Raw genomic sequence first — 16,325 nt, 5'->3', positions numbered from 1 at the left:
GGCTTGCATGGAACTGCAATTGGGCCATTCGGATTGGAAGGTCGAGTGCTTCGTTGACGCAGACTGGGCTGGAGACGTCCGCGATCGAAAATCGCACACCGGTTATCTCTTCAAGTTTGGGCGTGGAACGATCGGTTGGGGATGTCACAAGCAGAAATGTGTATCACTCTCAAGCACAGAGGCCGAATATGTTGCTTTGGCAGAGTGCGCCCAGGAAATCCAGTGGCTTCGCAAACTCATGGCGGATGTTGGCGAGCCGTTGCAGCTACCCATTCTGGTCCAAGAAGATAACCAAAGCTGCATTGCTTTGACCCGAGGTGATCGTGCGGAGAAAAGGTCGAAGCATATTGACACCAAGTATTGCTACCTGAAGGAGTTGGTTCAGCAAGGCATCATCGAGCTGCAGTACTGCCCGACTGATCTCATGGAGGCCGATCTACTTACGAAACCTTTGTCGGCCGTCAGAATACAACGACTTCGGGATGCTATCGGAGTGGGATTCATTCAGCGTTGAGGAGGAGTGTTGAGACCCCCCGTCTCGACGAACAACTGCTGAACAAATCTATTAGCCCTTCTGGCAACAGTGCTTGAAACTCGATGTACAAGTTTGAAGAATAAATTCAGTTTCCTTTGTTCACTACTCGAAGCTAGATGCGTCTTTATTTTGTCTCGCTGTCCCGACGTCTTTCCACTTGCGTTTGAGCTATTCTACCTCGAACATCTTGACGATCAAATTAAGTTTTAACGAAATTTTCGCAACTGTGAAAATTTTTCTCTACTTGTTACTTTCCCTGACTACGGTTGCTATGGGGCTGGGCCCATAACCTTTTAGAGCAAAGTAAAAGGCGACTGCTCAGTGGGAACTCTTAGCAACTAGTAACATTTTATTAGAACCATAAATCATGGCTTACTTAAATATCTAACAGTACTTAAACGTTCTTATTCACATTCTAGGCTTGTAATCAAAAAGAATCTAGAATTAAAATGTTATCCATCGAATTCTCGTCAAAAAGTTGGCAAAAATTGGTAAGTCTTTTTTTAAAAATCGGAATTTTTGCGACAAATTAAAGAGATTTTGAGAACGAAGTTTTTAATTTCAGTCAACCAAAAACATTTTCATGCACTCTATGAACAATGTTCAGTAAAATTTTGCTAAGTCGTTTTGAAATAAGTTAGCTTTTTTTCAACGGAAAATTGTGAGATTTTAGTTTTGACTGAAGACAACATTTTTAAACCTTCATTTTTGTTATTGGAATTAAAATAAGATAATTTAACTTCATCAGCAATGTGATGTTTCTATTGAACAAAATTTCCGTCACACTGTGTTTTACTTCAGAGTAAGTTTACATTAAAAAATGAGTATTTGCAACATACAGCGGATGTCAAACTAAATCTTGAATCCAGCATCTTTGGTAAAACTTGGTATTGGGATACACAGATCCATGAAAAAGTAAAGATAAAAAATGTTTAAAGGCTTTCTTTTCTGTTCCACGCATAATGCTCATGTGTGTCACTGTTTTGGTTTATTTATATCATAAATTATTTGAAATTATAAAACATTTCAAACTAAACTCAGTTATGAACTTGGTATTGATTCGTTTTACTTTAACCAAAAATTCCCCAACTTGTTGTAGGTATGTCACATTCACAGGACTCATCCCGATTTAGCATCATGTGTGTGTGTGTGTTTGACCACGACTCTTTTCTCGGTGATGATCGAGGATAATCTCTTACTATTATAGTGGTTACTTCAAGACTTTAAATAAACGATAGGAAAATAAACTCTGCGCTAAATCATGATTAGTTTTTTTCGGTTAGAAGCAGAACACAGACAGATAATATCTAATTGAAACAGACAGAGAACAATTTGACGGAATAACGCGAATATTGGAACTGAAAAATTTACGAGCTCGCTCTCAACTCTACAAAAACCCGTTGCTCAAGCATTTTGTTTTTTTTTCTCTCGATTTCATAGTGGCAGACTCGCAATGCTTGAAGAAGTCGGCTTGTTGTTCATATACATATTGTTGTTGTGTATTAAGTGCATATATGAATTTGAAAGCTAACCTGTACCTACTAGCGACGCTGCTGGCTTCTTTAGGAGTGGGATGCTGCTAGCGAAAAGACACAGAAAACGTTAAGTTTAGTTAGCCCAGGACATGAGCTCCTTCATATCGGGATCGTCGTCGTCTTCCACGACTGCTGCTACAAAATGAAAAAAAAAATGATTTTCTTATTCGAATGTAAAAAAGTTTATGGTCGACAACATACCCTTTTTCTTCTCCTTGTCTTTCGCCTTGGTCGGTAGATCGGTGTTCGGTACTTCCGGTAGCTGGTCCGTTTCCGGCTGTACCCCGAGCAGTTCTTTGTCCAGCTCTTCCTGTTCCAGTTCCTCCAGTTCTTTCTCGAGTTCGTCCTCGTCGATGTCCTGACCGAATCCGACGGCTGACGAAACGGCGTTGGAGATTTCATTGGCAATATCGTTCTGCTCCGCAATGTCGTCCATCATTTCATGAACGTCGTCGATGTTCCTGATGAAAGGAAAAAAGATGAAATTGAGAAAAATATTGTTTTGTGATGGGTATCGCCAAGAATAACGTACATATCTTTGTGGGCTGCCTTCAGGGCGTCGGAAGCCTTCTTCATGGTGGTCAGAACGGCTGTGTTCGTATTGGCATTCTCCAGAGCTTCCCGTTGCATCTCGATCGTGGATAGGGTGCCATCGATCTGCGTGAGCTGCTTCTCGTATCGCTTCTTTCGTTTCAGGGCCTGTAGGGCAGCTGGAAAAGAGAGTTGATAAATTCATCACTACAATTTTACGCTCAATATTGAAGTTCAAGGAATTTTTTTTTTCGTGTTTTGCATTTCCTAAATAGGAAGCCATCCAGATGGCAATGATTAAGCTTCTAAAATATCTAATAATTTTAAAGACAATTGACAAGATTGTTTTTTATTAATTAAATAATTTAATTTGTTTTAAACATTGATTTTAACATTTCATAAAACTGAACATTACATATTCAAACCTATACATCTGTAATTTCAATAAAAGGTAACAAAAAATAAGCTTTAGCATTCAATAAAACTGTTTAACAGTCATTCGCTCAAAAGTTATCGATATACATAATTGAAAGTTATAATTTTGTGAATCAAGATAACAAATTAAGAGCAATATGTTAAGAAAAATGGAAAATGTTTGAAACATCATGCTTATCTTGCTATTGTCGATTGTTTGATTGCCAAGATGAATCATCACGTCAATTGATTGGTCAGTTGGTGAAATCCACCAAAACACGCGAAAATCAATGATGACCTTGAGACCCCCAAAATTGGTGCCCCCAAACGCAAGCAATAAACCAAATTCTTGTTATAAAAATAATTTCTAATCGTTCCCTCGCTTGTTTTCGCTTTCATTCCCCCCTCAACTCACCTCTCTTGTTTTTGGTTCCATTCTTCCGGGCTGTGTCCAGTTCGACTTCGATCTTCTTCTCCAGGAATTCCTGCTTCTTGGTGAGCATATTCTCGATGTCCCGCAGCTTCTGGATCGCTTCGCTGGGAGTTGGCGCCGGGTCGCCCTTTTTGCCGGAAAACATTTTCCCAAAGAAACTCATTTCTCTCGTACCACTTGTTCCTGGCTCTGCAGCTATCACTCAAGGCCTTCTGAAAAAGTTAAGTTTCATAGGTTATAATGAACCTTTTCCCCAGTCCCAAGCCAATCAAAATACTCACCCGACTTCGGGGCAGACGGGGAACGTATATTTAAAGCGTTTCGGAAGGACTAACACCCAAAAATTAACACGGAAATGTTGGAAAAGTTAGCCACTATTGCGATGCTACCATTTTTTTCTTTGAAGTTATGACGAATGCGTCATTTCGTCGATTCTCGTGCGAAAGGAAAACAAAACAGAGCCGAAAACGGTCGAGTATTTTTTGACAGCAGTATGTTGATCGATTTTGTACACGATCAGAAAATCTATTTCAATGCTTGGAACTTATTCAACCAACGTGTTATCACTTTGGTTTAAATTTACACAGGTGAATTTCTATTACACAAATAATGAAAACAACGCTATCATACTTTGGATAGGGTTTGGTATCAATTTTTTTTTTCAAAACAAACCGTGTTGAATCAATTGAGTTTAAAATATTTTTCAAAAAGCGAATCATTCGAATTGTTAACAGTTTGTTCAGTAACTGAATAACTATTAAAGAAACTGTTCTTGAAAAAAAATATAAAATTATTCCACAGAAATTTATCTTAAATAAAAAGCCATCTAATCTAAACTTCTCATAGCGTTTCGTTTAGTGCATTCTTTATCCATGGTCCAAATAACCGATTTAGATCCATATACCAACCAAAGCAACCGTATCCGTGATCAATTATACCAGCATTTTTTTAGAACCGGTATAAAGATTGGTTAAAAACTGATGAGATTTGGACCCAATTTGCCGTTGTTCTAAATCGTTTGACAGTTAATAGAAAACGAGAAAAAGAAAAATAGAGCCAGTTTTTCTCTAGATTGGTTCCAATTTCGATGGTTCAATTGCTGTATGAATTAGGATCCAAACAGGTGAATTCAAAAAAAGTTGTATTAATCGATTTTTTGTAACTTTTTTTCATTTATTATTTTGAGTAATCATGCACAAAATAAACTAATAATAGTTTAGTATTACCTTAGGGTAAGTAGTTTTTACGCAGCGTGTGGTATCCGGCTTTGTTTACAATAGGCCTCTACTGTAAAAATCGCGGCGTTCGAAAATCAGCTAAAAACATTTTTTCTTGGATTCGTGAATATTTCACTATAACTGCAAGTAAGTAATCTTTCTTTAATATGCCATAGTTAAAAAATGCATTTACAAATCATTGAGCCTAATCTTGGATTGAAAGAATTTCACTGACTTACATCAGTAGATTCAAAAACTGACAAACTTGTCGAAATGATCTGAAACGTTTATTGTTAAAATTAGAGGCAGGAAATTCATAAATAAATACCTATTTTAAAAAAATTCTATGATTGTTCTACTTTCGATCTTAAAAATTCAATTATTTCTATTTTTCTTAAGAACATTACAATAAAATTAAATATAACTTTAAAACATTCTAATTTGATTTGGTTTTATTAATGCATCTTATAAAATATTCTAATAAGACTATCAAGAAATTCAAGTATCATACATGTAGAAAATAATCCAAAATAAGAGCGTTAATATTCATAGCAGCTTTACCTATGAAATTAAATATTTATCAATGTGATAAGAATGAAATTCCGATATTAATAAGAGAGAGTGGGGTCAGTTGATCCTATTTTCATGTTTGCTAAAAATACATCTTATAGTATACTTCGGTATCGAATTTTGAATACGGCGAATGCGCCAACTGTAAACAAATCCAGATAATCACATAAATGCGTTAAACTCTTTATTTTACATCCGAAAATATGATCTCCTTTTGATTTTTCTTATTTTAGTGAAGTTAAATTTCATTTTTTAAATAAGGCGAATAGCTTTTTTTATGCGTGTGTAATCCCACAGTTCATTCGCCCATTTCCCCTCAAAATTTCGTCGCGAACAAAAGGGCCAATAGTTATTTCGAGATGGAAAAAGGGCATTGAAGTTTTTGAAATTTGTTTTCCCAGGAAGAGGAGAAGCACAAATCAGCATTTATAAGATCGTTGAATGTGCTAATGTGTTAATGTGATCATTTGGACCCGCTTTTAAGCCGAAATTTGCTTAAATATTGCTTATTTAATGAGTGATCCAAAAGGCGAACAGTCATTCTGCAATTCAAAAGGGCGCTCCAATTTGGCGAATGAACAAAATGAGAGCACCAGCCTGTGGTAAAAGGGCCCACAGTTATATTTATTAATTTTTTGAAGTAATAAGTACGGGAAAGCTATATTGATCGATCGGGTGATAAAATTAAATCAATTTGAAAGCGTTTTAGTGACTTATTTAGGAAAATGATTGTACGCAGCTAAATAGGAAATGGATTTTATTTTCTGAAACTTGGAATGCGTTTTTCTCAAAACAAAGGTCTTGGCGCATTCGCCGTATTCAAAATTCGATACCGACTTGGCCATAAGCAAAACAATTTAATAGCTTAATCACTTAAACTCAGAAACAGAAACGGTTATTTCTGTAATCTGAAATTAATCCGAAATAGTAATCTCAAACCTGAATCTATATTTTTAATTTGGAACTGTAATCTCAATTTAAAATCGGAATCTGATTTTTGAGTCATAAATCTAAATTGGGCATTTGCATCTGTTTACTTATAAGCTTTCTCAAACTACTTGCTACAATAAGGGACATTCAAAATGTTTGAGTTATTTTCTTTTTATTAATGAACAATTTCTACTGGTAACTCACCTCTCATGTTTATATATCGAAAAATGGATGGCTATACATTGTGGCTTATTCTGCGACTCGAGTGATATGACTCACGAAATTTCACTCCAGACTCAAGAAAAAAAGAAATTTGTGTATCGATGAGCTCTGAAGCCCAATTACAGCTCATCCGAACGAAAATTTCGAGGCTAGAGAGGCTATTCAGGCCAGCAGATCGATGTGGATGTAAAAAAATTAACCAATTTTTCTTATCATTGCAGCAATGTCCCGCAAAGAGGCTCTCTCGCAGTTCATCAACCAGATCCACGGACGTCCGGTGGTGGTGAAGCTGAATAGTGGCGTCGATTATCGTGGCGTTCTAGCCTGTCTTGACGGTTACATGAACATTGCCCTGGATCAGACCGAAGAATACGCCAATGGACAGCTGAAGAACAAATACGGCGATGCTTTCATCCGAGGTAACAACGTACTTTACATTTCCACCCAGAAGAGAAGAGTTTAAGGGGAGTTCGGACTCAACAAATATACTTTTAAAGTAAAAAAAAATGCTAAGGATTTATTAAATATCATTTCCATTCCACACACTAGGTTTAGTTACTCTGACTGGTTGCGAAAACAAGAAAAAAAAAAATCTAATGTTTCTACTGGTAGTCTTTTGAAATTGCTGCTCTCCGGCCGTTGATGATCGCTCGGGGCGATCATCGGATTTTATTTTCTAAACTAGCTTCGTTAGATCTAATGCGTTTTTATTTACAATGGGAGTTTTTTATGTTAATCTAGGCTTAAGTTATATTTGTTTTCGAATTATTTAGTGAATTCCATCCAACGGCGAGTAGCTCTTGTACTGGTACAATTCAGGTCCCCCATAACCGTACAGCAACTTTCCTCGTCCATTTTCGTCGTAGTATGGGTATCGGTATTTGGGTCTAGAATGTTAGAATATAAATTGAATATGAGGAAACTAATGAAGACAAACATATGGGTTGAAGATTACCTTTCGAAATACTGGAAATTTGGAGCCTTCGGTTGCAACGTCGCTTCTGTTATTTGGCAGAGGAAGGCTACGAAACCTAGCAGCACCTAGAAGTATGAAGATAAATTTATATCTTTTCTGATTTGAAATAATTAAAAGACGATGACAATATCAGATATTTCGTGAATTATCAAAAAACAAAAATATTAATTCAAGGCTCTACCTAATATGGTGAAAATAAATAAAGATTTATAAAAATAAAATAAAATAATTTTTAACAAATTTTTTATGAAGCAAAATGTTATAGAGAAATTCAGATAAACATCATGACATTTTTTTTTTCTTAAAATGTGGTGGTTTTTGACTTGACTAAATAAATTGTTTTAATCTAAAGGGTGTCCACTATGAAATTGCCACACTATGAAATTGTTCTAACTTTTTCACCGTTGGGTAGAATTTAATGAAAATTTGGATGGATTGAGTTCATAGTGCATTGTTTAAATCCTTTTAAAGTTTTAAAGTCCTATGATGATCAAAACTCGCGGAAATGAAGTCGAAAGAACAGCTCGTGCGTAATAAAATCTTGCGCATTCATCACGAGAACAAGGATCTCTCGCATCGTTCCATTGTTAAAACGTTGGGAATCGCGAATTTCACGGTGTCGCAGGTGATTAAGCAGTTCGAGGAACGTTTGACCATCGATCGGAAGCCCAGAATGAAGGAACAAGTATTCCGTACAACAACAAAAATCACAAACGCGTAGTTGGGGCCTTCAACCGAAACCCGAACGCCTCCGTTCGGGATGTGTCTAAAAAGCTACACCCAAGCCGAAGTTTTGTCCAGAAGGCCAAAACTTAGTCTGGGCTTCGAACGTTCAAGGTACAAAAGGCCCCTAATCGCGACGAGAAGCAGAACAAATCCGCCAAAACTCGTGCCAAGAAGTTGTACCTCAACATGCTGACGAAAGTTGAATGCTGCATCATGGACGACGAAACATATGTAAAGGCCGACTTCAAACAGATCCCCGGTAACCTGTTTTTCACGGCCAAGGATAAGTTCCGGAGCATGTCCGCACTCAGAAAATGTCCAAATTTGCGAATAAATTCCTGGTTGGGCAAGCCATCTGCACGTGCGGGAAGCGTAGTGCACCTTTCGTGACCCAGGTGTACATGAAAGAGTGCCTTCAGAAGCGGCTGCTTCCTCTCCTGAAGGCCCGCAACGTCCCAACAATCTTCTGGCCGGATTTGACCTCATGCCACTACTTCAAGACGTGCTGAAGTGGTATGCGGACAATAAGGTCAATTTAGTGCCGAAAATGTTAAACCCTACCAACACTCTGGAGCTCCGCCCCATCGAGAAGTATTGGGCGATTATGAAGCAACACCTTCTTAAACGACCTAAGGTAGTGAAGACAGTCAGGGAACTGAAGAAAGTATGGGTTTACACATGCAAAAAAAACGGTTGATTCAAAGGTTATGCAGAATCTTATGGCCGGGGTTAAGGCCAAGGTACGGGCATTTGCGTATGGACTGTAAATAAAATACGAGTAAAGTGGTAAAATGAAGTTTACCTAATAGTTATTTTTCAATCCTTGAAAATTTGATGGCAATCGGATGAGAATTTGAATTTTGCGAATCAATTTTGTGTGCGGACACCCTTGAGATTCCAGTCAGTTGCTTAAACCGGTCTTGTGAAAATTCACCTGTACGTTTCTTTGAGACAATTTGTAAAGAAAACATTTTTTTTTAATATTTATCAATCTGAAGGCGTTTTCTCCTTTAGGGATTTAAAAGAGTTGATTTGTAAATAATTCTAGTAAACTTCCTCTAAAAAAATTTGAGTGATATTTTGTTAAGTATTTTGAATTGAGCATTATTTAATTTGATTCAATGATCTTTTGTGATAAACGATAATGGTTTTTTTTTTGTTTTACACAGAGGAACATTATTTTTGGTTCCTTTGTTATATTAACGATTTTGACGTTCTGGAATCGAATCTTATTTCAAATTTTGTCTACCGAATTTGGTTTTGGTAAAACGGCGCTTGAAAGTTTTGAACTTAAGCAGTTTTGAGTAAAATCAATCTTTGATAACTGATGACCGGATCAACCTACATGAAAAATAAAAACTAATTTTGAATAGGTTTTTTAGCCTCCACTTAATCAAGGATTCGAATTTCGCCTAGGTAGGTATTCTGGATTCAGATATTGTCTTTTACTTTAAAAAAAATCACAACGTTAAGAACATTTAATAGATTACCTACATTATTATTATTTCTTACATTACTAAAGAAAGACTTTAAATATGGGATCGAAGCAAGCCGTAGTTGTGACCGGACGTAAAAAAAATTACTCTCTGGAAAATTGTTTCAAATAAGTGCAAAACTTGAAAAATCTATCAAATACCAGGTGGAAATAGTTTGTGTAACAAAGATCATCAAATTGGAAGAAGGATAATCCTGGTTGCTTACCGAGAGGGTGCTGGTGAAGGATCTATTTACACTGGGATACGAAAATGGAACAAACAATGGTGAGGTTATCCAGGGTACGAGAAAAGGCTCCGCAGACCAGCGCTGGAATTATTTCGCGATCTTTAAAGGGCTGGTACCAAATAACAAAACACAGGAGTTCCGAAAGATAGGAAATTGAGGAGAAAAGATCATATTCGTACAGGAATAGATTTGAGCGGACTGGAGATTGCTAGGTATAAGAACCACGATAGCGATTCCAGGGCGGAATAGTCATGCATTGCAACACCGTCCACAACATCAGGTTTCCCGTAAATTGGTGAGCTTTTTCCATTTTTATTTATCTGTGTATTCGTGCACATTTCACAATTTTTAACACATCAACCCTACCTGAAAAGTAGGATTTCCTTTAAACGCAAATATCCTTCCCTCTACCAATCTGAAACAGCATCCTTGTTAGTAGGGTCGCATGAGTTCTCTTGCACCTGAAAAGTTCATTTCGCTGTTTAGATTATCCCTATATGATCACATTGACTTGTCACGGTGTGCATGATGGTACCACACTGATTCTCAATAGCAACACTTGAAATGAGTATTGAACCCAGATACTCATTTTAGCAAATAGTGTTGGGCTTGGTTTAGTTGTACCTCGTGTATCAGCCAATTCAAGATGTGTGTAGTCACCCAATGCTATGCTATGCTACTAAAGAAAGTCCAAATTCGTCCAAATTTCTCTATTTTACAAATGGATAAAAATTAAACAAAAATAAAATTTCTACAACTTTTTCTCAGAATTAAAGAAAACTTGCTGTTTAAAAAAGAACTTAATATATAGTGTTTCCACTTATCTTCTTTTAAAATAGAAGGGCATTAAAAAAAGTAGTGAAGCGGTTAATTGAAAAATACAAAAGATCTCTGTTCAAAATTGACCCTAAGATTTGTTCGTGTGTGCGACACCAAAAATTTTGAAAAAAGAAGGCTACTACAGAGAAATTTAATGATTTCATTTTGCGTTTGAAAAGCAAATATTTGAGATAAGTTTTAAACAAAATCAAAGCTGATATGAAAACTGATTTTCAAATTCTGATATTATTTCTATTATTATTTTGAATAATCGTGCTATTTTTTTTTATCAATTCTTCAATTCATTTTTCATTGTGTATTGCCGTCGAAAAATTTAATTCTGAAATAAAATACAATAATTTTTCGATTTTATCACGATTATTAAAAATTCACCGTGAACATGGCGAAACCATGAATTTTGCGAAACTAAAAACTAAATAAAAAAGTATTATTTTTGTCTTTAACCTTCCAAAGCCGTTCGCTAAAAATCCGTTTCGGGGAAATTTGAACTGTAGTTTGATTTCGTTCTCCTGGCTGCAAATGTTAACCGATTTTGATGATATTATATTCATTGTCTAGGTAATTTATTCTAATTACTCAACATTTAAAAATAAAGTTGATAAATATTACCACATTATCAGAAACCGGTCCAGAAAGTAAAAAGTCCGAAAAATCAATTTTATTTTTAAAATACTCATAACTTCTGACAGCTTTTCTGTATTTAACTGTTTTATTAATGTTTGAAATCGTCAAGAATCCATCTATCCGACAATGTATAGATATGTTGGGGTCCAATGAAAGTGTTGACCGCTATGACTAATCTTCCGATAGAAAAAAATCTTACTTTAAAAGAACGACATCCAATTTTGGCTTTGCTTAGCTGTATTTCATTTCCCAATGAACCGATTTTCAAAACTCAAATTTTAATTTTTTGGCGTTGATTTGATCATTATTTTCATAGAACATACTTGGTCTGTTAAAATTACCAGTTCATCAGTATATTGGAATGATGATAAAGATGTTTGAAATGTGCGCTTCGGGTCATATTGACCCGAACGGCTTTGGAGGGTTAATTAATAATTTGGAACGGTGGAAACGTTTTGTATCCAGAAATTTTGATCACAAGATGTAATTATCAAAGTTTACTAAAAACAAAGGATCGATTTCAGTTCAAATTATTCTTCTCTTAAGATTTTTTCTTGAAATAAAACCATCTAATATATCAACTTGGTAGTCTACATCTATTTAAAGTGAATAATTTAGTTTTTATGGAAATTTAACAGTCGTTATCTCTTATGTCGATTTTGAAAAAGAATTCAAAGAAAATTGCATAAAAAAATTTCTTTGAAAATTTCAAATTTCAATATTCCTATCTTCAAACTTTTGGTTAACTGAACAATTTACCTTTTCGAAAAAATATTTCAAAATTTGCTCAACTTAGACTTTTAAAGTGTGTTTCTCGAAATTTGCTTTGTGGGCAAATAATTCTTTCTTTTTCATATGTAGAAAAACAGATATCTTAGTGCTTTTTACATATTTTAAGGCAAAGCTAGCAGAATTTCATTTCGATATCCAAAATTATTTTTTCAGACAATACTTAAGGCTGCCCAATCAGGATTGCGCACGCCACACTTTCAATTAAACCAATTAACAACCAAGAATAATTGTCAGATTTTGCTTATCAACGCTAGATTTGATTATATGGCGTGTAGAAATTTTAAAGTTGATCAGTTTTTGGGCATATCGATTATTGATAACTGATAGACTAATAAACCTACATGAAAACTGAATGCTAAATCAATTTGCTATCCTTCATTTAATCAAGGATTTAGATTTTGTCAAGTTAATGCTCCCAAAAAATAAATTCTACAATTTTAAAAATTTGAATACACTGCCGGCCAAAAGTTTGGGGTCACCCGCTTAAAACATGCAAATTTTGATCGTTTATATCTCAGTCGTTTTAAAACATATTGCAAATATTCCGATCTCATTTGAAAGATAATAAGCAGTAGCTATTTCGGGAGTATTTTGCTCAAAATTAATGTTTTAGTTTTGTATCTCAAACTTAATCTAAAGTTAGAACATTTTCAAAAACTAGCACTCAATATTCAAAGCCGATCATCTCGGGATAGGGTTGCATTAGAATCCTTATTCTTTATTTCTCAAAATACAATAAAAAAATTGTGCAAAAATTTAAGAATGTTCTTTTAACTAATAAAATAGACATCTAAGTTATCGTCCAAAAGTTTGGGATCACCCCTTTTTAGTATGGTGTATCGGCCAAAAGTTTTGGATCATTCTTTTAAAAACATGCAAATTTATCTCATTCATATCTTTCTCATCTATCATCCTATTGCAGATCTGAATGGTTCATTTGGAAGCTTAGGAATTGTTGTTTTATCATAAATTCTCAAATTTATTGCAGATTCGTAAAGGTTGATTATTGAGTTAATAACTTTATTTTCAAAATGTTTGTGTGCCTAAAAAGTGCACAAATTTGTTTAATAAATTTATAAATACCTATGTTAAAAAACTATCTTAGAATAAAGAGCTCATAGAAAAAAAATGAATATTTTGAATCAGCGCCTCAAAAATTAGCTCTTATATTCTTTGCACCTCCGAACATGTAATGAGTTACATTAATGGAAAAAAAATGTTGCTTTGCCTGCTTTGCCATTTTATACATGTCTGTTTCATATGTGTTACATTATAAAAAAATTAAAAAAAGCAAACAAAAATTGAATTTTATCAACCTCTCTTAAAACCAATCCGCCTTCAGACGGAGTTTACTAAAATTAGAATAAAATTAATGCCAATCATTACATAACCACATTAGGGTGGAACAAATATCAATTTCTTCTTACCTTCTTGTCGAAATTTCCAAAAATCCCGAAGGGGTAAATAAATAAAGTTTGAAGTATTTCATGTAAATTTCGACCAAATTTCCAAATATCCTAAAGATTACAAGACCAAAAAACAAATTGTTAAGATGAGAAATATTTAACCTAGATTTTATTGAATTTTTCGATAAAAAATTACTTCATTTATAAGTTTTGTGCAATGATATAGCATGCAGTTTTGTTGCATACGAACTTTCGTGCAATTTATTCCAATTTATTTGTTTTTCGCATTATTTTTTATTATCCCCCCCCCCCTCGCGATGTTTCAACTCCGAGTGACAAAAGAAGGATTTGAAATTTGTTCCGGCCTTATTTTAGCAGAATGTTTCAAATTATGTAAATCTAATAATCAATATTAATGGCAGGCCACTGTTTGACTGTTTGAGCAGCTGTCTAAAGCAGTATCTAAGAAAAACATGAGAAACCTGGACAAGGACTAAGTTTTCGTAAAAACTATTATTTTGGTAGAGTCAGAAATCTTTAGTTCATGTTTTTTTTAGATGAAAAATAGCTATTTACAAATAAGTCTATAACTGACACCAGTTCTGGATTTATTAAAAAAAATGATCGTAGTTTAGGTAGAGAAGAATCTATATAAAGGCCGTTTTGAAAGCGGAATTGAAGAAACCGACAACAAATCGACAATTGTGGCAGAAAAATTACTGAAATTAAGTTATTTAGTCTTGTGGTATGTAATAAAGTTTCCCTTGCGATAAAGTTTATTGTAAAACTAAAGTGGTATTTAATCATAAATCTAAACTTCTGAAAATTTATGAGCGATAAAACATTGTTTTTTCTTAAGGTTGAATATCTAATGATGATAACAATGTTAAGAGACGACTGCCAATAGAAGTCCTACGCTTCAAAATTGATCCCCCCAACAACAAACTTCTTTTGTTGGATAAACATTCCCACGGTGTTGAAAATTTTTAAAATTATTTATACTGATCAGGAAAGGTTCTATATTTTTCTAGAAGTTCCGGTGTTTTCGTGTGAGGAGGGATGGATGATGATCACCTCGATCACTCCAAGTTTTAGATGAATCTTCAAGTATCTTTAAATTGATTGTGAAGACTCCCTCCGAAACATATTTGAGGGAATTTGCAAGTTTATGAGTAATTATTTTATGAAAAAACAAAAAAGAAATTGAATGCCACCCAATTTTCCCAAAATCAACCTCATGGGTTGTCGTGTACGATAAAACGGTTGGGAACCCCCGATAACTACCCCCGAATGCAATAGTTAAGTATAATTGCGGCCAATTTATGACCCACTTTTCAATCTTTCTCCAGCAACGCGCAAACGCCTCAATGCCAACAGGTTGAATGATGTTCAAACTGAACATTACGCATTGTTAATCGGTGGGGCTTAACATCGCTACAGCTGATTTGCTGCAGAAAAAAAATTCGTATGTTGAAATCTAGCCAAACCATTATTGCATTGTGGTTGATCATCACTATAGGTCCAATGTTACTAGTTTTGGTTGAGATGGAATTTTTCTGAAAATTTTTAATTTTGAAAAGTTTGAATGTAGCGCGATACCAAATTTGTTTTTAATTTTCCTCGAAAAGTACAACCAGTGACCGTAAGTTGGAACAGATACCTTACAGCATAATTGGTAGGTATTATACCAGCTACCATACATGCGACGATATAAGAAGATTACGTAAATCTCGGCGAAAAATGCCACCGAGTAAACGTGCCACATTTTATGCTCAACTAAACAAAGCTGAAAATGTTCAACTTTCGTCTATTTTCTTGAAGTGCATTCTTAACTATAGCTACGAACTTCATTCATCTTCATTGCTGGTTCGACCAAGTCCAATAATGGAGGAAAGTGAAACCGAACTTTCTGAACACTTTCCTTATTTCACAGAGCTTGATTTACGCGTCGACGTCGTCACCAGTCTTGCCGTTTACGTGCTGGAATTTCGCAATTTCTCGGTGAGAAATTGTTGATCACTGAAGAAGATACTCACTGCAAAGCAAATTGCTCCGAATCGATTCATCTTTAAGGTCTAGTCCGGCAGCAGGGAGAAATCGTTGCTTCTAGAGCTCCAAAGGAAACTTGGAGGACACCCAGTTGGCAGCGGTTCGTCGTTCTAGATCCGTTTTCCCTTTCGTTCGAGACGTCTGTTACGTAACCGAAAATAACCCCTTCTCTCCTGTCTTGGAGACAACCACTTTTGGGTACCCTTTTAGTGAGTGGGTCGACCACACTCTTACACTGACCACAGATCACAAACCCTGTAAGAGAGCGACTGCAGAGAGCTAGCTCGATCACGATATATCACGACGGGTAGAAATCGTACTGGAAATCACGTGGGCCCGGTGCGCGATGCGCAGTTTCGTTGGCTGCTGCTCAGTCCGGATTCCGACGCAAGACTGGATCACTCTCGCTCGCGCGCGGACGACCGCAGACCGCATCACGGCAGCAGCAGCTTGGCGGTGGCGCAAGATCTCTGAGGCGTGAAAGCCTTAGTAGCTGCAGCAGCGTGAAAGACGAAGACATACAACTTGTTGTAATAGGCCGCATACTTGCCTATGATTCCATCAACCTACAAAATAACTAAGTGGGGTGTCTGCAACTGGGGTTGGGCTTTGGGTTGGCTTAGCTTTGAATGTGGTACTTGCCGCTTCACGGTCTGCCACGCGAGCTGCCGCGGGTACACTATGGGATTATGGAACTTTAGGAATTTTGTACATGAACAAGAATACATGTACAATGAATAATTTTAGAGGGCTTTATAAGAGTTTCGGTTATTTATTCTACTCTTAATTCTTTACACAAACAA

General features: G+C 35.7%; 3 protein-coding genes across 4 annotated transcripts; 1 reads left to right on the top strand and 2 right to left on the bottom strand.

The window, feature by feature from the left end:
• Positions 1–1,510: 1,510 nt before the first annotated feature.
• LOC129754861 (charged multivesicular body protein 4b) lies at positions 1,511–3,888 on the bottom strand. 2 transcript variants are annotated; one of them, XM_055751099.1, is made up of 5 exons: positions 3,730–3,888; positions 3,431–3,660; positions 2,603–2,780; positions 2,272–2,531; positions 1,511–2,205 (listed from the first exon to the last, which is right to left on the bottom strand). In XM_055751099.1, exons 2-5 carry the CDS (start codon positions 3,609–3,611, stop codon positions 2,144–2,146), a joined length of 681 nt encoding a protein of 226 aa, XP_055607074.1. In that variant the 5' UTR covers positions 3,612–3,660; positions 3,730–3,888; the 3' UTR covers positions 1,511–2,143. The 2 variants fall into 2 exon arrangements, with proteins under 2 accessions (XP_055607074.1, XP_055607075.1); XM_055751100.1 differs by having other exon boundaries at positions 3,431–3,657; positions 3,730–3,865.
• Positions 3,889–4,751: 863 nt separating this feature from the next.
• LOC129755627 (U6 snRNA-associated Sm-like protein LSm6) lies at positions 4,752–6,933 on the top strand. Its single transcript, XM_055752215.1, has 2 exons — positions 4,752–4,812; positions 6,609–6,933. The coding sequence occupies exon 2, from the start codon at positions 6,611–6,613 to the stop codon at positions 6,848–6,850; it is 240 nt and encodes a 79-aa protein (XP_055608190.1). The 5' UTR covers positions 4,752–4,812; positions 6,609–6,610; the 3' UTR covers positions 6,851–6,933.
• Positions 6,887–15,927, bottom strand: LOC129755628 (uncharacterized). Its single transcript, XM_055752216.1, has 3 exons — positions 15,510–15,927; positions 7,343–7,428; positions 6,887–7,274 (listed from the first exon to the last, which is right to left on the bottom strand). Exons 1-3 carry the CDS (start codon positions 15,537–15,539, stop codon positions 7,157–7,159), a joined length of 234 nt encoding a protein of 77 aa, XP_055608191.1. The 5' UTR covers positions 15,540–15,927; the 3' UTR covers positions 6,887–7,156.
• Positions 15,928–16,325: the final 398 nt, after the last annotated feature.

Source organism: Uranotaenia lowii, chromosome 3 (genome assembly GCF_029784155.1).
Source record: "Uranotaenia lowii strain MFRU-FL chromosome 3, ASM2978415v1, whole genome shotgun sequence".
NCBI classification, from domain to species: domain Eukaryota; kingdom Metazoa; phylum Arthropoda; class Insecta; order Diptera; family Culicidae; genus Uranotaenia; species Uranotaenia lowii.
The sequence above is the reverse complement of the archived record's forward strand: the minus strand, read 5'-3'. Positions and strand labels throughout refer to the sequence as shown.